The sequence below is a fragment of the Protomyctophum bolini genome, assembly GCF_963924005.1.
Source record: "Protomyctophum bolini genome assembly, chromosome: 9".
NCBI classification, from domain to species: Eukaryota; Metazoa; Chordata; class Actinopteri; order Myctophiformes; family Myctophidae; genus Protomyctophum; species Protomyctophum bolini.
In genome coordinates, this window is record NC_137870.1 from 15,878,209 (window position 1) to 15,901,442 (window position 23,234).

The 23,234-nt window shown below is 42.5% G+C and overlaps 1 protein-coding gene and 1 long non-coding RNA gene across 3 annotated transcripts in view; both read left to right on the forward strand.

The window, feature by feature from the left end:
• The window catches only part of dync2h1 (dynein cytoplasmic 2 heavy chain 1), a 268,404-nt gene extending 265,622 nt beyond the window's left edge, over window positions 1-2,782 (forward strand). Inside the window, exons 96-97 of the mRNA XM_080771399.1 lie at window positions 590-706; window positions 1,974-2,782. Coding sequence (XP_080627525.1) covers window positions 590-706; window positions 1,974-2,135 — 279 coding nt within the window. The 3' untranslated portion in view covers window positions 2,136-2,782. The remainder of the gene's footprint in view (window positions 1-589; window positions 707-1,973) is intronic.
• Window positions 2,783-18,692: 15,910 nt separating this feature from the next.
• Window positions 18,693-21,838, forward strand: LOC308320753. 2 transcript variants are annotated; one of them, XR_013964558.1, is made up of 4 exons: window positions 18,693-18,968; window positions 19,018-19,117; window positions 19,306-21,012; window positions 21,055-21,838. It is a non-coding gene; the product is annotated as an uncharacterized lncRNA (long non-coding RNA). The 2 variants fall into 2 exon arrangements; XR_013964557.1 differs by having other exon boundaries at window positions 18,693-19,117.
• The last annotated feature ends 1,396 nt before the right edge of the window (window positions 21,839-23,234 follow it).

A 23,234-nucleotide genomic window follows, 5' to 3' on the forward strand; every position in this document is an offset into this window, starting at 1 on the left:
TTAAAAGACTGTATCAAGCGAAAAGGAAAGTTCGGAAATCGGATTAAACCCCATTTGCTGGACGATGGGGTGATGAAACTGAACGAGCAAATGCAAATCGTGCACAATGCCTAACACAAGTCAAATAACTTCTTTGACTAGACAATTATATAAACACAATGGACACAAGGAAGTGACAGCCACTCAATTCTGCTGACTATAGGAAAATTACAAAGAGATCCGTAGGAGATTAAGGAGCCTGACTGCGGACTCTATACCAAACTAATATGGCATAAAACGCCCATGACTACACCTCTAAGCGCAAATACCGGTGTCGGCATAATGGATGCGGGTGGCGCTGGACCAAAATACCATTTAAGGACAGAGCAAGCTCCTATACAAATCTTCGGGCAGTGTCGAGGTTAACGGCAGGGATGAAAATAGAGCCCATAGAATCTTGAAGACATTTTGCCTCTTGCAGAGCTATGATTCCATGATCACTGACTGAAGGATTTCTGGCAGCCTCATCTTTTCATGTACTCCTCAACCCGCTCATCGTCCTTGTAATTCTCACTCCTATATCCTTTTATTTTATTTTATCATCCTGTAGGTTGGAGGTCTTCAGTTGGAGGGGTGTAGTTTTGACGGGGTCCGTCTGTCTGACAACCAGCATGACTCACCCAGTGTGTCAGCCGTTCCACCTTGCTACATGGCCTGGGTCGCACAGGTAAACAACTGACTGTCATGTTCATTAGTTTATGTACAGTTTGACTGATGTGTTGATTTGGTCGATAAGTCGGACATGATTTTCCTTTTTTTAATGATCTTTCTGATTGCCAATGTACAAACTGTGTACTGTGAGCTGGTGGTACTCTCCAAGCAGTGCCGGTTCTAGGCCTTTTGAGGCCCTAGGCAACATATTATACAGAGGCCCCCCCCCTCCTGCTTTGCCACGCCGGATAAAAATTGTAAATTTGCCATGAAAATGCTTCAATCTGGTGCACAATGTTTGTAAAAAAATCCCAAATGTTTATAAACAAATCCCAAATGTTTATAAACAAATCCCAAATGTTTATAAACAAATACCAAAACCCATGAGACTTGGTCCTACCCCCCCGACCATGAGACTTACTACAGGCCAACTGGTAGTGGTCCTACCCCCCCCATGAGACTTACAAATCCCAAATGTTTATAAACAAATCCCAAATGTTTGTAAACAAATCCCAAATGTTTATAAACAAATCCCAAAATGTTTATAAACAAATCACAAATGTTTATAAACAAATCACAAATGTTTATAAACAAATACCAAAATGTTTATAAACAAATCCCAAATCCCTTGGTCCTACCCCCCCGACCATGAGACTTACTACAGGTCAACTGGTAGTGGTCCTACCCCCCCCCCATGAGACTTACAAATCCCAAATGTTTATAAACAAATCCCAAATGTTTGTAAACAAATCCCAAATGTTTATAAACAAATCCCAAAATGTTTATAAACAAATCACAAATGTTTATAAACAAATCCCAAATGTTTATAAACAAATCACAAATGTTTATAAACAAATACCAAAATGTTTATAAACAAATCCCAAATCCCTTGGTCCTACCCCCCCGACCATGAGATCAGGTCAACTGGTAGTGGTCCTACCCCCAAGTACTCTCCAAGTACCACCATAATAACCCTTTTTGCTCCATTCCTAAGCCAACAATGATGCTGCTCTGACAAAACTCTGTCTAATCACTAATCAGCACAACTGATGATATTTCTAATGTGATTGATCTGTTCTCAAATCTTCTAACGGGTAGGTGTGCTGTCATGCTCATTTCAGCACAGCTGAATTTCAACCAATTGTTTTTTAGCCTATGTTTCTGCCACATTGTCCTTGCTCTTGCTGTGGTCTTTTTCCAATCCATTGTGTTTGTGTCTGTGTGTGCATGTGTATGTGCGTGCGTGTGCCTTTATGCTTGACACGTTCCACATCTTCTTCCAGAGCTCCAGCGTTGACTCCAGTGCTGCAGAGGACAGCATCTGGCTGCCGGTGTACACCAGCTCAGAGAGGACCAGGGTGGTGACTCACGTCTCCCTGCCCTGCGGCTCCAACTCCAGCCAGTGGATCCAGACCGGGGCTGCTCTCTTCCTCAAACAACAGTGATGGAGCTGTTGGTGGGGAACGTGTATAGGAACCAACTGGACTCTGAAAGGTCTGTAACTCTGAGAGTGTACTGGACACTGAATGATGTAACTCTGAGAGTGTACAAATGGAACCAATTAGACCCATAAGGGTCCATTTGGTTCCATCTTATGGCATGGATGGGGCAACACATTTGGAACAGAGGCTACAGAGACATCTGGGACATCTGAGGGTATTTTATAGCTTGAAGACAGAATAGTATAAGATGTATTACAATTTGTGGAGATGCCTAATTTATGCTCCATCAGTGTCACACCGCTACGCAAGTTGATGGACTGAATCTGACTTCAATGTCGTTTTTTGTATTGTATTTATTCTATTGAAAAATAAGTGTGTTTAGGCCATCATTTTGTTTAATGTGTTCTTGCTGCTGAACTCTTTTATATGTGATTCCCTCCCTGGCCCTCATTAAAGTGTGTAAGTGGTGCAAGCTTCCATTCTCCTCCTGCAATCCAATTCAAATGGCCTTTAAAGGCGTGAAATGGCTTCGTATAAGTTCACACACACTGCGCCTGTCCTTCTCTGTCTCCTACGCACGCACGCACACACGTACACAGCCACTCACGCATGCACACATTCACGCGCACACACTCACGCATGCATGCACACACACACACACACACACACACACACACACACACACACACACACACACACACACACACACACACACACTCTGTGTGATTGGTTTTGAGTTTCTAAAGGCTGAGAAGAATCACTGAGGCTTTGATGGATGTCCACAGGGCTACAACAGGCTGTGTGGCTTTGCCTAAGCAGGTAACACTAGTCACTAGTGTGTGTGTGTGTGTGTGTGTGTGTGTGTACAGTACTTACATTACTATACTCCACATGTGTAGTAGACCTACAATTTGAGATATGAGAAATGATTGTTTAATGGTGAAGAATGATTTTGGGAGTTAGACTTAAGCCTCCTACTTTTCCGGCTATTTGCAGCTATTTCTGACTGTATCCGATGCAGTCCTTTAATTTGATGTCCTCACAAGTGTGTGAGTGGGTGTGCGCGTGCTGGAGATGGAGTGGAGGGAGGAGGGGCAGGTATTGTGCAGTGCACTGCAGTGTGACAAAATGGGCCTGAAATGGAACAGCAGGTTTTAAAAGGGAGAGGATTGGATTTGAGCAGAACACACAGCCCCTCCGGGTCACCACAATGAAAGAGAGAGAATGGAATAGACACAGGCAGCGAAGGCCCTGCAGTTTGTACCGCAACAAGCCTGCTGCCGCTGTCGGGTGGAAACCTTGTATGTCCGATACCGTCACTTTTCAGGAACAAGCTTGCGCTGTCTCTTTTTAGTCACTTATAACCATGTTGATTAATGATAGTCTTGATTAAATCCAACCAGTTTGATTTATGGCAGGTGTTTGTACATGTAAATGTTGTGTCACACTTTATGCAGCTTTTACACGGTTACAATCAGAACAGAAAACTACAAAGTCAACTTTAAGTGCCCTTGCGTTCTATTTTTTAATTTTGCGTTTACACAAAGGCCAAAGTGATTGAAAATGCTGTAGTGCGCATGCTAGGTGGCGTTGAGATGCACTGCCAGATAGACCAGTCACGTGTGCATAGAACTACTTCCGTACTACTTACTATCACAGCTGTTTACTTGTCCCTCTTTTCGCTCATACATGAGCCATGACGACACACGTTTTGATATTGAAAGATATCCACTCTGGAAGGGGGTTTCACTTAATCTTTGCTGTTTCAACCTCCTAAAAATTCTATATTTTTTTTGCCGGCACAAAAAAATCAAACGGGGTCTAAACTAGTAAATATTTCAAAACAAAGTGCAGGATTCAGGCTCAAACCAACTGAACTAATTCAAAATTCAAAGTCGTTCAATATGTGATGTATAGTATGCATGCTAGCGGCTGAAAATTGTTGTTCATCTACTGGTGTTTTGGCACCTGTTCTGTGCTAAATTAAATGAAATGCCTTAGACAGTTTTAAGTAGAGTACATGTACATTGTACAAGTAAACATACTGTCAACCACCGGCCGTTGGGTGGCCAACAGTCATGTTTACTGGAAATTGTGTTCATACATCAAAGGCTGTCCATGAATTATTTTCTGCCAGAGAGCCAAGAGCCCCTGAGAGTGTTGTTGACAGAACAACACAGTGCCAAGCCTCTGGGCCGAAAACTCACATCTGACATAGGCCTATACAACTCTGAAAATAACCACTGAACTATCCCATGTGGAAATGGCTTATCCCATTGAAACCAGGCAAGCATTTGTGTCATTTTAGAATGTAGTATACATATACGTTCAGGACCTTTTAACTTCCCAGGAATAGAAATCCTGGCTTAATTTGTGCGTATCGCAGGTGTATCTCATTTAGCCTCTTTCCCAAGCGATTCGCCTGGTGTAGTAGAACATCCATGCTCATTTCACGCCATATAAGGCAACAGGAAATCTCTCATCTTGGGTGAAAAACGTCATACCACAGCCTGCTAAATGCACAAGCTTACAACGGGGAATGCCGTGTTCCGCGACGCATCGCACCGCATGATCAACTTAATTGTTGATCAGCTGATTTTGACAAGCAAGTCTCTCGCAATGTTAACTGACTTCAGACAGATCTTCAAGCGAACAGCATGTCTGTACCATAGAGTTATATGTAAACCAAACGGTCAGAACCAGGTCGGGAAGCACCGCATAGACACTTGTCAACTTGCCAACTTATTTTGGCACGCAATTCCTTCACTCCTTGCTGAACTTTAATAACTGATGTTAATAAAGTTCCTTTCACGTATAATGAGAAAGAAGTATTTTTTACAGTTCAACCTCATGACCAAATGCTATTAAAAAGCCTTTTCTACTGATGAATTGCACACTGCACCTTTTGCAGAGGTAAAAATAAAATCCAATAATTTTCATCAGAGGTTTATTGATTACTGGGGTGATTGATTCCCTGCCCTCCACTGTCCCACTACATTGGATTTGGAAAGCAAATGGAATAATGGACATGAACACATCAGATTTAATCTATACCGGACCAGAGTTTTGCCTTTATTTACTGAGTGTTAATGCGTTTTTGAATGAATAGGAAAAGCATACAGCTGTTTCCTCATCAACTGGTAAGACTTATTAGGCTATTCTGTGTTTGGCGTTCATGTGATCAATATACAGTAGCCTACATTATTATAAATTAACACCACGACACAATGCAGCGAGATTAAGGCATGATAGTATATTTAAATCATTACGTGAAATTTGGCCGAGTCTGTCAACATGCTCAGCGACCTAATAATTCAGCTCTGAATGCAACTTATAGTTACTTGAGAGTAGGAGAGGTTAGCAGCATTTGCTACACTTCTCACGACAGGATATTTGGCCTTGCAACCCGGATATTCCCAGCGATGTCTGGCTTTTCTGTGTAAAAAGCTTTGGCATCCTGGTTAAGTTCTAATCGGACACCACTGTGCCGGGTTCAAACTCGGACAACCAGCACTAGTTTGAGCTATCTTATAATTATTAAGGACCAATTATATGAAGATAATTGAAAATGGGCGAAGTCGTCCTTTAAGAATAGTAGCCTACTTGAGTAAATGTACTTAGTTACTTTCCACCACTGACACATGGTGGTACAGACAGTAGAAGGATTACAGTGCATCATCATCATATGAAGTGAACCATACTGAACTTTCAGATAGCGCCTGCAGCGCATTTCACCATCTTTACAGAGATCTGGCGGGCTAAAGGCCATTATGTAAAACCTTAATTAGGGGCTAATGATTGAATTGGCCCTGTGGGAGATGATAAAAGAAAGATACATTATTTGCTGAGGGTCATTGTTAAGGAAATCTATCTAATTGCCTCGCTGAACCTGTGCTGTATTTACCAAAGAATTCCCACATCTCTACTGTTAAAGGTTGAATAGAGCGCTCCAGGCTCTATTCAACCTTTTTTGTTTATTTTTAATTTAAAAGTGACGAAGCTAGAAGATACTTTTAAAGATAGGAAGAATCTAATCTGACTAATAAATGTAATCATTTAAAAAATGTAATTAATTTGAATCAAATAGAAAAAATGATTTCTTCTTAGTTTGTCTTTTTTTTAAATACTATACTCAAAATAGTAGATCTGCAAGCTCACACTCTGTGACGTCATGGCACATCGTGAGCTTGTAGATTGATTAGTTATGTGTGTGACACCATTGTAAATTATGACTAATTATAATGTGTGTGTGTCAATTTGATGTTTTAATGTGTGCAGTAGCCTGTAAGATTGTTAATGTATTCCATACGAGAGCTAGAATATTTTCAATCACTCAGCAGACTGACGTTTTCTGTTTGTGTTTTGTTGTGCGTGCGTGCGCATAGGCCTCACTCACACGTAAGACACACGCAAGACACACTTGTGTCCTGGGTCTTCTGTGTGTTATGGCCGCCTCAATGCATTTCCAATGGGAGTCACATGGTTTCATGACACAATATTGTTGTATGGCTGTCTTCTGCCCTCCCCCCATGCAACAAGGTTGTGTCTTCAAACCATGTGACTCCCATTGGAAATGCATTGAGGCGGCCATGACACTCTCAACATGCAAGGCACAATGTGTCTTACGTCTGAGTGAGGCCATACTGTATCTGGAAACTTTGAAATGTGCGTGTGCGCGCGCGCCGTAGTGAGGACCGGAGGGAGTTTTTAAACAGCGTGAGGACATTTTTGGGAAGTGAGGACATTTAGCTCACTTTATTTTTTTTCTGAAATTGCTATATAGATGCTATCCACAGATTTTCTAAAAGGTCCTCACTTTTGGTCCAAAATGAGTTTAGTACCTGGTTTAGATGCATTAGCTCCCCCTACAGCGTGTCCCCCATACTGCACCCAAAAGATCCCAACATTTCTAAGCATATTACAGTATGTGGAGCTACAGTATGTTGTGCCAGGATGCATAACGAGAAATGGAATGAACTGTTTGTACTAGATATTTACAATTACTAATGGCTTTTGTAAAACGTGGCCATTCCACTGATAGAATTGTAAAACAAGGCCGTTAGATTGATAGAATTGTAAAACGCGGCCGTTCGACTGATAGAATTGTAAAATGTGGCCGTTCGACTGATAGAATTGTAAAACGCAGCCGTTCGATTGATAGAATTGTTAAACTAGGCCGTTTGACTGATAGAATGGAGCAAGGCCGAAACGCATCCGTTGTCTGTCAGAGGTAAATAAACCATGTGAAAGGGACATTTCTTGTGTGCTGGCTATTCCTTCATTCCTAAATGCCTACATTTAAAATCGTCTTCGGCTTGAATCTCTTGACTTCTTGGTTCTGTTTGACCAGAGATCCTGCAGAGCAGAGGGACAGTCGACGGTGACAAGGACGCGATGAGGCATGGAGCCACGGAGCACACAGTGGCCCCTCGAGGGCCTCCGGAGGCTCCTCAGCGCTGGCGGTGAGCTTCATCTAATGTTGAGGAATGTTCTGGATTAGAGTCTATGACAGCAGGGTAACTGAGTGGCCGCGTGCTAATCCCGCCCGCTTGCGCCGCCGCCACAGCCAATGGAGCAGGCTCAGATAAATGGCCACTCGGACCGCGTCAGCCAATCGCTTTTAATCTCTGCCAACGAGGTGCCCTTGAGACAACGCACTGGCACAAGCATCCTCTCTCTGTCTCTCAGTCTCTCTCTCTCTCTCTCTCTCTCTCTCTCACACACACACACACACGTAGTGCCACACACACAGACACACTCGGCATTTATTCGCCCTCCTCTGAGGGTAGCGGTCCGCTCAGTTCCCATGTTTATGGTTTCTCCGAACCCGCAAATCACCGTGGTTACGGCTGGGTGGATTTACGACCACTGCCCCCCCTCCCCACCAAGTATGCCAACCTTAGACAAACCATTGATCACCCACACACTGTCCTGCTCTCTCACTCTCTCTGACACACACACACACACAAACCCACACACACACACACACACGTGTGCATGTATTACTACAGTAATACATGCACACATCTGTGCACACAGTAATCTATGGGGGGAAAATGTGAAAAGTAAAGCATTTAGACACTGTGTGTGTGTGTGTGTGTGTGTGTGTGCGTGTGTGTGTGCGTGCGTGCGCGTGACCTGAGCAAAGAGTACATTGTGACATGCCACTAAATCATTCACTGTCACGTCGAAAGGTTTTGATAAATGTTCAGCCGTTTGAGCCCATGGATCTGTAGAATACTGTCGCTGTCGGGTGAAAACCTTGCAAGTCCAAAAGTTTTTTCTTTTTAATTATTCAAATTAACCATTAAAATAATGAAATCTACAAGCTCGCAACGTGACATATCGCGGGACATTGTGAGATTTTGGATCAGCACTTGTATGATGGAGTTTGATTTACGAAAAAAGTAAAAAACATAATATGTTGAAATATGGAGATACAGGGTCTCTGCTAGACAGCTAGGACAGGGTGGGCTTTGATGAGGGACTGTCGTTAGAGTTAATGGTGTTCATTGATGGAAAAACCTTTCATCCAGGTTTGAATATTGTAATTTTCTACAGGGATTGGCTGTATTATTCTCATAGATGGGATGTGTGCGCGCGCGCGTGTGTGTGTGTGTGTGTGTGTGTGTGTGTGTGTGTGTGTCTACTCTACTGACCATGTGTAGATTGGAACAGAAGCTTCAGCACAGCAAATGTCTCCAATTATTTAATGCACTGATGTGAGCCGGCATTTATCAAAAAGTGGTTTTCAAACATTTGAAAAGGCACACCAATTGGCAAGTCAAACTATATACAGTATAGTCAAAAAATATCTAGAGATGTGGTTCGTTAAAATAGTGGTTAAAATAGACTTCTGTCACAGCACACCATTGTGCTGGGCAGTGTCAGGCCAATACAGTACAGTACCACAAATAAGAATGTGATTCAAAATACGGATCCCATGTGGACTTTAGATATCATGTCAGCCATTTCTGATGTTGCATAACGTATGACTCCATATTAACTAAGCCATGGGTTAGTTAATGCACTCTTCCTCACAGACTTCATCATCTTTATACATACAGTATACAGTGCCTACTGCAAAACCATGCATAATGCCCTCGAGTCAAACTATAGCAAGCAATGCATTTCATATTTCACATATAGGCCTACAAATATTTCATACATTCTATTAGGGCTGCACAATAATCAAAAATGTATCGCCATCGCAGTAACAACAATAGGCTATATCGTAAAAGGTTCAACTTTATAGTCAACATTTCAAATTACAAGTCAAAGGCATGTGAAATGCATTGTGCGCTTGTGCTTTATTGTTCATTTTGCAATGCATATGTTATTACATGGAAGTTGTTTACAGTTTTTGATTATGACTTTTTGTCTGCTTTCGGTCAATATACCTGATGACTAAGGAGAGAACAGTCTCCAGAGTTTTGATGGAAGGAAGGTATTTATAATACTTACTGCCAAGTTATACAGTCTACATAACGAGGAAGGCCCAAGCCGTACTGTCCATAGAAGTTATACATGTTGCTTGAAACCACATCTAATTGAAGTCAAATGTATTTATATATCACATTTTATGCGTTCAGCGCACCGCCAGCACTATCTCTGCTGCGCCCATAGAGTTATAAGGCTCCTCCCCGACGCTGTATAGATCTGATATGTTTGAGTCTCCTCTCCCCCTCTTGTAAAAGAGACTTTAGTCTCAATGTGTTTTTTACATGGTTAAATAAAGGTTAAAAAGAAAAGTGGTTAAGGAACTATTGGACGACCAAAAAACACTAGCTGGGGTTCCTGTATTGCGTTACATTGAAATCAATGATTATGAATACAGTTTCGATGGAAGCAGCAGCTGTACCTATTTGAAATAGTCTCGCACTTAAGCTCCACAAAGTTCCATCGGTAATCCGGGCCTGTCCAGTGGTGTCTGAAATAATTCACCAATCCGTCCCTGAACACTAACCTCACAAAAACTATGCCTAAACCTAACCTTAACCCTAACCTACTTTATCAGCAATAGTCCACAGGTAAAATAGTGGCAGCAGCAGGAATCAATACCAGGAGGTGTGGGTTGGGATTATAAGGACAAGCGAGGCATGCTACCAGAATATGGTTTCTCGAATGTGAGAAAGCCCGGCCGCCCCGCCCTACTAGTAGTAGCCAGTGGTGTAAAACAAGAACCTACGGACAAATTAGCCAACAGGCCGACATCCGGTCTCTACACACGGGCGGTGCCCCAGAGACATTTTCATATGATTTGTTTGCATCTATTTGTGTACAAACAGAACCAAAATGGAACTGTATGGGTCAAACCAAGAGCCCCAATGAATAAGGCATTACGTATTGAGAACAGAAGACAGAGAGGGAAGGAGGGAGTGAAAAGGGAAATTACTGAAGGAAGGAAATAACCATTTGGAGACGGCATTGTGTTTGAATGTAAACTGTTAAATCTTGTGTTTGTGTAAATCTTCCAGAGCTAAATGAACACTCCGGAGTGTGTGGTGTAGTGAACAAATGAAATGCATCCATTCCACCCCATTATCTATAGAGTTTATTCACTGCACTCTACCAACCCTGCATCCTGGATGCTTTGTGGAAACAAACCAGCAGAGAGAGAGAGAGAGAGAGATTAAAACTAAGTGAAAGAAATCAAATAACCTTTTTTTTTTAGCTGACAAAACAGAAATGTGATAAAGGATTTAAATGCTAAAGATGATTCACGTTAGGACTGAAAATGAAGCTATTTGAGAGAGAGAGAGAGAGAGAGAGAGCGTGCAAGCAAGCGGGCGGGCGAGAGAGAACGCAAGCGAGCGGGCGAGAGAGAGCAAGAGGGAACGGATCAGAGTACTTTTGTGGATTGAACAAGTAAAGGAGACATATGGAGAATCAATTGTTTGTGACTATGTGAATATTTCTAAAAGAGAACATAATGTGATTATGTGAATATTCCTAAATGAGAGAATACAATTGCTTCTCTTTCAACTCTAGAAGGAGCAGGACACTTAATTGTCTCTTGAAGACTTACATTGGTTAAGCAAACCTTAAATGGACACAGCTAACATAGGAGCAACATTTCTTTGGTTGTAAAAGGCGGATGGTTGTAGGAGTTAAATGTAAACAACACATGGGGGGAAAGAAATGTGTGCATAAAAACAAAGAAAAAGCAGATGGAGAGAAATAGGAGAATACAATGATAGGCCTATGATTAAAAGAGAGCGGAGAAAAGAAGCTTATAAAGAACATTGTATGCTTGCATCTCCTGGGGAGAGCAAATCTGCAGAGAGAACAAAAACAACAAGCAATGTTAAAGGCTAAAGGGTGTGAGAGGAAAAAGACAGGGGGATTAATTTAAAGAAAGCAATAACGGAGGAAGACATGTCTCATTGTGTTGAGTCAGACAAGGAGAAGAGAACAAAGTCAGCCATTATAATGACATCATTTAGGATGACTCATCCCGACACGATTTCACACTCCCTATTGAGAGACAAACAGTCACAGTGAAACAGAAATACAGTGACACACACGTACCGCCACAGCAAAGACACTTAGAACTGAGGTGATGTCATTAGTCTGACCTTCCGTTATAGTCAAACCATTAAAGAGAGTGTTTAAAGTTGAAAGATATGGGCATACCTAACAATGGATGCCAAAACAATGGGAATTTTTTTCCAATTTGTGTGTATCTTTATATCAAAAGACCATAAAAATCCAATTTCAATTACGTCCTTTGAACGAAAATGTGATGTGTGATGGCGTGTCGAGTCCTGCTGCATGAATACATATGAATCTTGATTTTCACATAAATGTGAATCCTTACTCCTTCAAAACCGATCTCAAAGAGCACCTACGGATGGCTGCAACTCGAAACTGGCCCCTGTAAAAAAGTCAAAGTCCCCCCTTTTTCCCCCACACTGTACATGTTTTTGTGTATATAGCCTACTTGATGAATTGAAAAATCGTCAAAGGATAGCTGAATTAGGGCTCCAGCACTTTTGTTGGGGTCCCCCAGGGGTCTTCAACAGGGGGTCCAGGACATCAAATCTCTTTATGAATAGCCAATCCAGATGGTCTCAATGCAATACAATGGTTTTTTGCTGAAGGTTAAAACGTACCGTTCTACAGCAGGTCAGACTGTTATTGTGCTGTTTACTTTTCTAGGTAGTTCACCTTTCACCTAGTAGGCCCTATATGTGTAATGGAGACCAATGTTCTTTTGCTTAATTAGTAATTCTCCTCACCTGGTAGCTTCACAAGGGTAGTTATGAGGTGATTAGTTTGGTCAGAGTCAGTTCAGTTCAAGCCAGCACACTGTCAAGAGCTCACTCACTACATGTTGAGTTAACCCTTTCTATCAGGCCTTGGACAGGATAAGTCTGTAAGTTTGTGTTTTTTGTTAAACTTCTTGGCTCTTAAAGCAATTTACATGTTCTTTTTATAATCTTGTATGATGCATACAATTCAATTCAATTCAAAGGGCTTTATTGGCATGAGAAAACATACGTTTACATTGCCAAAGCAGAAAGAACAATACAACAATACAGCAATACAATCAAAACAAAAATGATGTACTTTGAAGGTCAGAATCTTCAATAGATCAACTTCTGTGTACCAAGATAACTCGGTGCAGGTATAGTGCAGGAATATACACAATGATTAGTCTTTAAGGTGGTTGTGTTCCATTTGATATCCTTCTCCTATCACAGCAACTCACAAATCTTGCTGCTGTGTTCGCACATTGTTGTACTTCGCCCAGCAGGTATGGGAGTTTTTTGTCATTGGTCATGTTTTCAAAATCTCCGTGTGTGGTTGTAATCTGTGGGAAGTATGTGTCTCTGATGTCTTGGTACAATGGACAGATGGTTAGGAAGTGTAGCTCGGTTTCCACTTCGTTTAGTGTGCAGTGGGTGCATAGTCTGTCTTCTCTCGGGATACAGGTCTGCCTATGACGGCCTTTCTCGATTGCGAGACTGTGCTCACTGAGTCTGTACCTAGTTAAGATTTTTCTTTGTTTTGGGTCGGTCACGGTGCTCAGGTATTCTGCCACTGTCACTGTGTATTCTCTGTTTAGGGCCAGATAGCATTCTAGTTTACTCTGCTTTTGTGTTGCTTCTTTCCAATGTGTCAGATAGTTTTCCCTTTGCTGTTTTATAATTTGGTTTAGTCCAATGGGTTTTCTATCTCGTGGCTCTGTTTGTGTTTGTGCCCGGAGTTCCAGGGCCAGCTGGCTGAGGGGGCATCTCTCTAGAGTTTCACTGTGTGTGAGTGCCTTGTTATGGAGTGCATCTAGGTCACTTTCTTTTAGGTGGTTGTAGAACTTAAGTGCTCTCTTTTTTATTTTGATTATGAGTGGGTATCGTCCTAATTCTGCCCTGCATGCATTATTTGGTGTTTTTCGCTGGGTACGGAGAATGGATTTGCAGAATTCTGTGTGTAGGGTCTCGGTTTGGTGTTTATCCCATTTTTCCAGGTCATGGTTTGCTAATGGTCCCCAGTTCTCGCAACCATAGAGGGAAATTGGTTCTATCACCGAGTCCAGTATTTTAAGCCAGGTTTTAATTGGGATGTCTATTTTGATGTTTCTTTTGATGGCATAGAATGCCCTTCTTGCCTTGTCTCTCAGGTCCTTTACAGCTTGGTTGTAGTTCCCTGTGCTGCTGATGTTTAGGCCAAGGTAGGTATAGTTTTTTTTTTTATAGTTTGTTCTAGTGGGATTGTATTTAGGAAAAATTGGTGGTTTTGGCGGCTGGGCCTTTTTTGAAATATCATGATTTTAGTCTTTGTTAGGTTCACTGTCAGGGCCCATGTCTGGGAGAATTTGTGTAGGAGATCAAGTTGCTGCTGTAGTCCTTCCTTGGTTGGGGACAGCAGCAGCAGGTCATCTGCGTAAAGTAAGCATTTGATTTCTGTGTTTGCCAAGGGGATGCCTGGAGCTGTAGACTGTTCTAACGTTTTTGCTAATTCGTTGATATATATGTTGAAGAGTGTTGGATACAATAACTATGTTTGGTTTATTATTTTACAGTATATGACACCAATGTTGTGTTTATATTTTTTCTGTATTGCAGTTTTACAATGTATTCTTCACTAAAGAACCCAAACCAAGTCACTGCCTTTGGAGCTTTATTGGGAACCTTGTTAGCTGTCTGCCAAGCCATACACAATGTACACCAACGTATAGTAAGGGCAGAACAGTTATACTACCATAGAGTGACTTTGGACAGTAACATGTGTTCATTAATCATTTGAAATGAACAAGGTAATAAGGCATTCTTGCAGGCAGGCTCTTGTACTGTAGCTTTTCTCGCTATAAGGTGTACCGAGGGTATTTTCACTGTTAAAGTGCACATAGCTGAGTCAGCCGTTTTCTACAGACAAAAATAGTTGTCTGGCAGTTTAATAAGAACAGAGCAAACACTCACAGACACTGCGGACAGTCTGAATTGTGTAGTTGTGGAACAATGTCAGGGAGGTTATCATGTCTGGGCATTCTCTGCCGGTTCGGGAGCACAGAGGAAGTGTGCGCGTGCGTGCGTGTAGGGGGGGTTACTGCTTGTGACGGAACACCCCGCCATGAGGGACTGTATTTACCTTCCGCTCCTGGCGGATTGCTCCGTCAGATAAGCTTTATTATTGATATCAAACCGGAAATCGCTGATTTCAATTTGGCTTGGCCTTTCCTTCTTTAGCGATCCTAGACCGGGTTGCGCAACCTCGCCCTCGTCCGCATCCCATTTTACAGCCTGACTAAAAAGCTGAATAACTCCTAATCTGCAGAGCTCTCCATGGTTTGGATAAAACGCGCAATGTTCGGAGGTCTTTGATGATTATCCGGTGGTCTAGATGGAAACATTGGCGCTTTCTAGAGCAAGGATGGATATAGTTTGACCCACTCCACCCCATCCACCCTTTTTTGTACATAGAGTGTTTGATATTGTGATGATAATGATTTGTTGGTGTTATTATGATGATGTTGATGAATTGAATACGTAGGCTCTCAATGGAAACAAGTCCACAAGGACGTTTTTATGTAAATCCTTTTAAACCAAGCGCATGACAGTAGCCTACTCATGCTTCCGCCATATGTTTCCTGTTTTTGCACCTTTACAGTATGAACATGCCAAGAGTTCCTAGAGACTATTTCTGTCACGCACACACGCAGCATGCACAAAATAGGTTTTCTTTATTTTTCTTTCTTTCTTTCACTTGTCTGTGACAGTGATGAGGAAGACATGCACAAAGTTGTGCATTAGATACTCTCTCTCTCTCTCTCATTCTCTCCCGTCTCGTGCACTTTGAGACAATAATTTATTTAATGGAATACTTTGGACCTGTGAATGTCATTTTTATTGCACCATTTCAAAAGTGTCAGTGGCCCTGTTCTTTATGGCGTGTAGACTGTGCACCTAGCGTCCCTCCATTATTCAGCAGGGTTATCTAATATTCATAACTAACTGAAAGCTGTTCCATAATGTAGTGTGAACGATGGAGGCATGGGACACCTAGAGGTGCGGATGGGAGGAATACATGACAAGCGGACAAAGATAGTGCATGTGTGTGTGTGTATTTTCATATAACTGCAATTTTCATTGGCTCCTAAAACCTTCATTTTTACACTTGAAAAAATGCACTCCCGATGTGCAAAGTTCACGTGTGGATATTTCCGTAATATGGCACCTCACTTTAAAATGCCCTTGGCAAAATAATAGACAGAGACTGAAACAATTGTGGCAGTCAATTTTAATATAAGCTGATTGGAGACGATTGGTAGGCCGATAACTGGAGGACCAACCGGTGGTGAGAGGTGGAGCTGACTGGCGAATGAATGACTGTTCTGGCAAAAACAGAAGGGAGGGGAAAAACCCCAGAAACAGACACCCCACACAGCAATGCAACAACATAGGTCTCTTTTCTTGTTGCTTTTCTCTCCCTTTTCTCTGTCATTTAGTCGTTATGTCGTTATATCGATCAGTCTCAGTGGGGACACGTTGGCAACAACAGCCAATGTCACTCCGAGATGAGGTGGAAAGTCTGGTGACGTGAGGTTACTGCTAGTGCCAAGGCGCTCTGTTGTTGTTTTTCTTGTTTTTTGCCCCAGTATTTCAGAAGCTAGACTGGGAAAGATCTCAATTGACTGGGCCTGTGGCCGATTGGCCCAATGGACGCTACGCTTCTGCCCTCCCCACGTGGCTTCCTCCCCCGAACACGGACGCACCATGCTGGATTCAAACGCACAACTCCGCGGTGATGGTCATGATTTTTCCACTACGCCACCCGAACGCCTAACGACTATATAGTTCTAGAGTGAGCCAGAGAGACACAGAATGGTTTTTTGACGACAAAGGAGACTGAGTGTGCTCCACCCAGTCACTCAGATTGTGTGTGTGTGTGTGTGTGTGTGTGTGTGTGTGTGTGTGTGTGTGTGTGTGTGTGTGTGTGTGTGTGTGCGTGTGTGCGTGTGCGTGCGTGCGTGTGCGGCCATGTCATCATCACAGTGGCTGGGTCCCTGCATGCCTCGGTGATTTCACGCCCCCTCCCCTCCTCTTCACCTCCATCTCTTCCCACCACACCTCCAGCTGTCCATCTCTCTCTCTCTCTCTCTCTCTCTCTCTCTCTCTCTCTCTCTCATTGTTCTCTAACAGCACTGTCAAATCCTCAGTGTTAATTCAACTCTGAGAGTATACAAACGTAACCAAATGGACCCGTAGGGGTCCATCTCAGAGTTACAAATGGATACACACTGAGGATTTTACAATGTGTCAATTGTTAATGGAATGCCTGCAGTTCTCTCTCTCTCTCTCTCTCTCTCTCTGTCCAGTCTAATTAGGTGTAAAGAGTGTCCAGGGTAGGAATTAGATCATGGATTGCTGCAGCTTTTTTTTTTCTTCCTCCACTGCGACTGATTTTTATCGCAAATCTAACAAAACAGTATAACTGCCTCTAGGGCCTAAATCATGACATAAAGTTACGCATGCACACGGTCGCGCGCACACACAAACGCACACACGCACTTTCCTTACATACTGTACTGGTTTCCATGGCAACAGAAGGGTGAGAGATACATTTTCAAATACATTTGAATAATTTCTGCTGTTTGGCTTAAAATATTTCATTCCAAGTGACTGCACCATTTGCTTTCAAAGCTATATGAAGTTACCCTTGCCTACATGTAGAACTATTATTTCTAAGTTCTTTCTACATTGCAACATGACTTCAACTTTTGTTTACACAATTTAATTTGACATAGTTGCTCTGTTTTGATTATATTAAATGGAATGAAATTAAAGTAGAGCAGAGACTTGATTGATTGATTGAATACTTTATTAAAGGTTTGCAAATTGTACAGTCGTACAATTATACAATGGTGCTAAAAAACACAAGAAGCACTGAGTATTCAATTCATACAGAGATAAAGATGACCAGAGAGGTACAGTAGGGCTCTGATATATGTGCGTGCGTCATGCGTCAGATGCACAGCCCATGTCTTAATGTTACACTACGTTTATAATGTAGTGTCAATGCAAAATCTTCGATCTACAAGCTCACGACGCGCTGCGATGTGACACGTCTGTGAGCTTATAGATGGGTTATTCTTTTGCTATTTTCGAAAGAAAATTGTGTATATAGGCTAAAGTAACTTCACTCCCTGCTTTCTATACCTACTTGTGAAGTGCCAGTAAACTTGAGAGAAGTGTGATGTCTAGATATGAAGCCATTTTTAAATCTATTTTCTCTTCCGTTTCAAAAGAATCTTCAGTTCCCTTGGTGACTGGTGACACTCACACAGCGTGGGGTGCATGGCAGTGTAAGTTCAAGGCCATAAGCTTTCAGTGAATATAAAGAACATTTTACTCAAGTACTGTACTTACAGTAAGTATACAGTTTTGAGTGACTTATACTTTACTTGAGTATTTCATTTTTTCCAACACCTTTTTTACTCCACCACAATTATAGTGACTAGTTACTTTGCATTTAGATTGTTATTACCAGTAAGACGCGCAAATGCGGGAAGCGAACGCAGCTGAGACCCTGCAGATCATGTCTGTCTGTCTGTCCGTCTGTGTGTCTGTCCCGCTGTTACTGTATATGTGGACCTGGCCCCTTTTGTGCCCATATATGGAGCTGAGTGATTGCTGATGCAACACACTCCATATTTGGACGTATAGCGGGACAGACACACAGACAGACACACAGACAGACATGATCTGCTAGGTCTCATAGTAAGTGCTCATTGCGTTCGCAACAAATAACACATTTAACATACATCCAAGCCCTATTTTATACTTTGGCCATTTGAAAATAGTAGATCTACAAGCTTACAATGTTTTACTAGTAACAGGGTATTTGAGCTACTTTTAGTAGACTTGAGGTATTTGAGCTACTTTTACTTACAGTAAGTAAAAGTACTTTTCCACCACTGACATGCATTGAAAGGACATCGGTGTGAAAGCGTTGTAGTGACGGAGCTCTTCTATATTCTATGTTTTCAGTGTGACACGTCATCCAGTGCAAACATAAACACATAATAAGAATTCATTACGTGTACGAAAGAACAACAACAACCACCACTCTTTGACAAAGACAAATCACACTGTCAGGGAGGCGTAATGCTAGAAATACTTTATTTATCAAAACCAACCAGCTTTGATAAAACAACAGAGAAAGACAATAAATTATTGAAGTATAAAGCATACGTTATCAACTTAACTGAATACAGGAAAAAAAACAATACTTGACTAGACAAGATCACAACTCGTCTCTGGGTGGAATTTGTTTGTTTTAAGCAGACAGAATTAAAACATTTGGAATGTCTTCATAGAGTGAAGCTTATGCAAGGTACGTGGAATATGGCTGGAATGTCTTGATAGAGTGAAGCTTATGCAAGGTACATGGAATATGACTGGAATGTGTTGAAACCGTGAAGCTTATGCGAGGTACATGGAATATATGTCTGGAATCCTCTGTACAGTGGGTCATTTTGAATGGTTTTAACCACTTAATCCCTATGGTTGAACTGAGTCCATCAGGGCTCTATACTATTTTCGGTTATTGCTTTCGCTGAAAATAGCTGATCGACAAGCTCACAACGCATCGCGCTGCAACGCGTTGTGAGCTTGTCGATCAGCTATTTTCCACTAAAGCTTTCCCCACAGTAAGGATTCTGGGGTTTAAGTGGTTAATTGTTGACAACTATATGGCACAATTGCACAAGTCGATGGCGAATCTCTGAGACTTCATACTACCGGTAATAATGATTTTATTGTACAAACCGACACAGAAAAACAGAAAAACAAACGATCCCTGAGAGCTGGAATGGCTTTCTGGGGGACAGAACAATGGAATGCGCTGATAAAAAAAAAGCTGGGAATTTGGGAAAATGCACAGGATATGGACACGCGCACACACACACACACACACACGCATGCACTGACAGCAAAATGACATGCAAAAGATAGGATAAGCACGTGTCTCCAGCTCTCACATGCTTGTCACATTGCTTGTCCCTCTTTACTCTTTCTCACACAAAGTTTACATTTATATTGATAAAGTCAGAGGTTCTCAAATGTTTGCATGCCAAGGACCCTCAAATTGATGTATGTATTTGGCTGCAGCCTACCCATTCACAAAATAGCCAATCTACAATTACAAGCCCACAAACCACACCACATCCGGACGCCTTGTGTAGATTGCCAACTCTACAAAAACATACATTCCCATTAAAAAGTATTCAGTACTCAGAGGTAGAATGTGTGAAGGTGTGACCGTGTCCCAAGTCAATTAAAACTGACAAAGTTGCTGTCTTTTTTTACTGGTAACTTGTTTTATTGCTGAGTGACTGACGTTGGCAATTGTATAAAATAAAAATATGCAGCATGTAAAGTATATTTTTGAGTGGTGCAACCACTCCTACAACCAGCAATGTCCCTGTACGTGTATGTATCGGTCATGAGCACGAGTATGTTACTTAATAATACCAGTAGGGGGCGCCAGAAACAGAGAGAGGGGTAGTGCTACGTGCTTGCTGCCTGCTAATGAGAGAGAGAGAGAGAGAGAGAGAGAGAGGGGGGGAGAGAGAGAGAGAGAGAGAGGAGGGGGGAGAGGGGAGTTGCACCACTCGGTTCACACGGGTGTGATTTTTTTAATTGTATGTTAGTTTCCATACTAAATGTATGTCATGAACATGGGGTGGATTGTTCTAATATTATAAAATATGAAGGTATGACACGTGTGTGTGTGTGCGTGCACGCACACAGCATACATTAAATAATACAATCCTGATAGGGCAGAGTAGTGATTTATGTGCAATAATAATAATGCTGTCCTCCACGTCACAGCGGATTCATGGTGAAAATGAGTTTTTGTTCCAAGGCAGACAGCGATATGATTGAATGTTAGACGGTTCTCAAGTCACCTAATACTACACTGTTATCTGGCATGCTTGCGCATGAAGTGCATGTGTGTTATAATTATGCGCGCCTGCACGCATTAGGGTATCTGTAACGATACGATATCTATGGCGATATTAGGCCCTCGATAATGATCATCATCATGGGCGGAAGTATCATAATACATCCTAATCCAAGTCTATCGATATACTTGGATTGCAGTTTATTTGACCCATTTTGACAGTTCAGCTTGCCCCCTTTATTACACTTTTATTTTTTATCTAGTTTTACTCGACTAAATATCATGTGATTTTAGTCAACTAAGTCTGACAAAATGTATTTTGGAGGGCCTTGATGGCGTTGTAATGGCTGATTTTACACTTGGTCGCATGCTGAAATTCTGAAAATAGCGATCTCCAAGCTCACAATGCATCGCAATGCGACACGTTGTGGCACTATAGGTGTCACATGGACCACATGAGAAATGTGGACCTGTACAGGGACCTACCACAAGTCAATGAGGCCAAAGGGAGAAGGATGAGGCTAAGAGCTAAGCCAGTGCACAGCCAGGAAAGGCCAAGAGCCGCACTGCCAAGATGCACTGTAGCGTGACAGCGGAGCTAACAACACTTCAGATCATTGCTAGACGGGAGGGGTGGGAAGGGGAGGGAGGAAACTCAGGAGTCCCGGAGTTGGCGTTGGCTATAGGCTGCACTCTCACATCACATCGCATCGGATCAATTTTACACTTGCAGAGTTAAATTACTGCTACTTTGAGCTGTACAGGCTGTGTGAAGCCTAGGATGACCATGACTTATTGAAGAGGCTCATCCATAACCGCGGTTCTGAAATTTCATATCACGGTCCTACTATGTGGTTGTAGGACAGACAAGTTTGCTCATTGTGGACAACCACACACACACACACACACACACACACACACACACACTTGCACCAGACACATGCCCACCACCAATCACGTCCTCTGCTTGCTTTCACAGACTGATGGTGACCCTCCACCCCTCACACAAAAGGAACGCTTCCTGAAAAGTAACAGGAAGTCTGGAACTCGCTCACGCAGGCACACACGCAAACGCACACGCACGCACGCACCCCTGTAGTGAAGGAAAGTGTAAAGTTTTTAAGGTTGTTACACACTGTTGGCATAATGAATGAAGTCTACGATCTACAAGCTCATAATGTGACACATTGTGAGCTTGTAGATCTGCTACCGTAGGGTCGGCAGCCAAGTATACGCAGACATTCATTTGGTGGTCCTTGACATGAAAAGGTTTGACTAGCCACTGTCTCAACGGCACATTCAACCACTCAAACCCTTGTAGTCTTAAGGCCTATTCATAGTCAGGATTTTCGGTGGTGAGGTGACCACCACTCCGGTGGTGAGCTGACCACCGGAGCTGAAATAACGTTGAGCGGTGGTGAGTAAAAACAGAGAGAAGGGGCTGGAGCGGTGGCGGTGGTTTGCTCTTCACCGCGGCTCGTGACGTCATGTTGTAGTTCGGTGGTCACCTCACCACCGAAAATCCAGACTATGTATGAGCCTTTAGAGAACTGGACCACGTTTTCCGTCTACACCTAAAATCTCTTCACCAAAAATATCCGATCTACCAGCTCACAATGTTTCTCAAGGCAATGCATTGTGAGCTTGTAGATCTGCTATTTTGGGCTAATGTCTGCCCACCCTCCCATGGTTAGTGCCACAAAAAGCACCATCATTGGTCCAGTTCCGAGCTTTAGAGTAATTTCCAGCAGAGCATGTCTCACACAACATTACTCTCTCAGTATACGCTCCAATAAAGCTGCCTGGCAACCACTTTATAAGGCTAAAATGTTGCTGAATAAACAGGTGTTGGATCTTTGTGGGCAAGTTTTATCGTCTGGCTCTCTGTAAGTGGCTGATTAGGATGAGTTTATATGTGGGGCTGGCTGCCGACTAGTTCTACACGATGATGTCTTACTCAGCGCGCGTGCACACACACACACACACACACACACACACACACACACACACACACACACACACACACACACACACACACACAGGGGTGGGCCTTTTTGGCACACGTGCACCCGAAAGTCATGTAGAATTGGTCATGCTCGGGTGGTGTTCGGGTAAAGTGCCAGCCCACGACTGCAGAGTCTGGGGTTCGATTCGAGCGCCCATACGAACACAATTGGCCAGTGTTCAGGGGCGGGGAGGGTGTACAGTATGTACTACGGGCTGCATGGGGCAGCCCTGTCACTGGGGAGTCTTTGGGTGGGAGGAGTAGGACGAAGGCTCTCCTCAGTCCTCACTGGCAGGTGAGCCAGTAGGATACATTACAGTGACAACACACAGAAATGTTTGTGGGAAGGAATCAATTGGCAGCAACTACCGGCACAAAGCTACAGTAGTCAGTGTCCGAGTCAAAGTGGCCATGATTAAAGAGAGGTGAATCTTATAACAGTTTTAAGTAAACCTTTTTGGTTGTTGTTAAAGACAGTTACTGTCCTTACATCATTGACGTGGAGTGGTATGAAGTGACAGTTTCACAAAAAGAGTAATTTGGGATAACATGAGCAATTAAATAACAGAAGCATGTGTGCTTATAAAGTCCTCACCTCAGCAATCTTTGTTTGGCATAATTTCACTATAATGTTGAGAGTTACTTTAATTCCATGTACATAGTCTGAACCCCCCGCCCCCCCCCCCCCT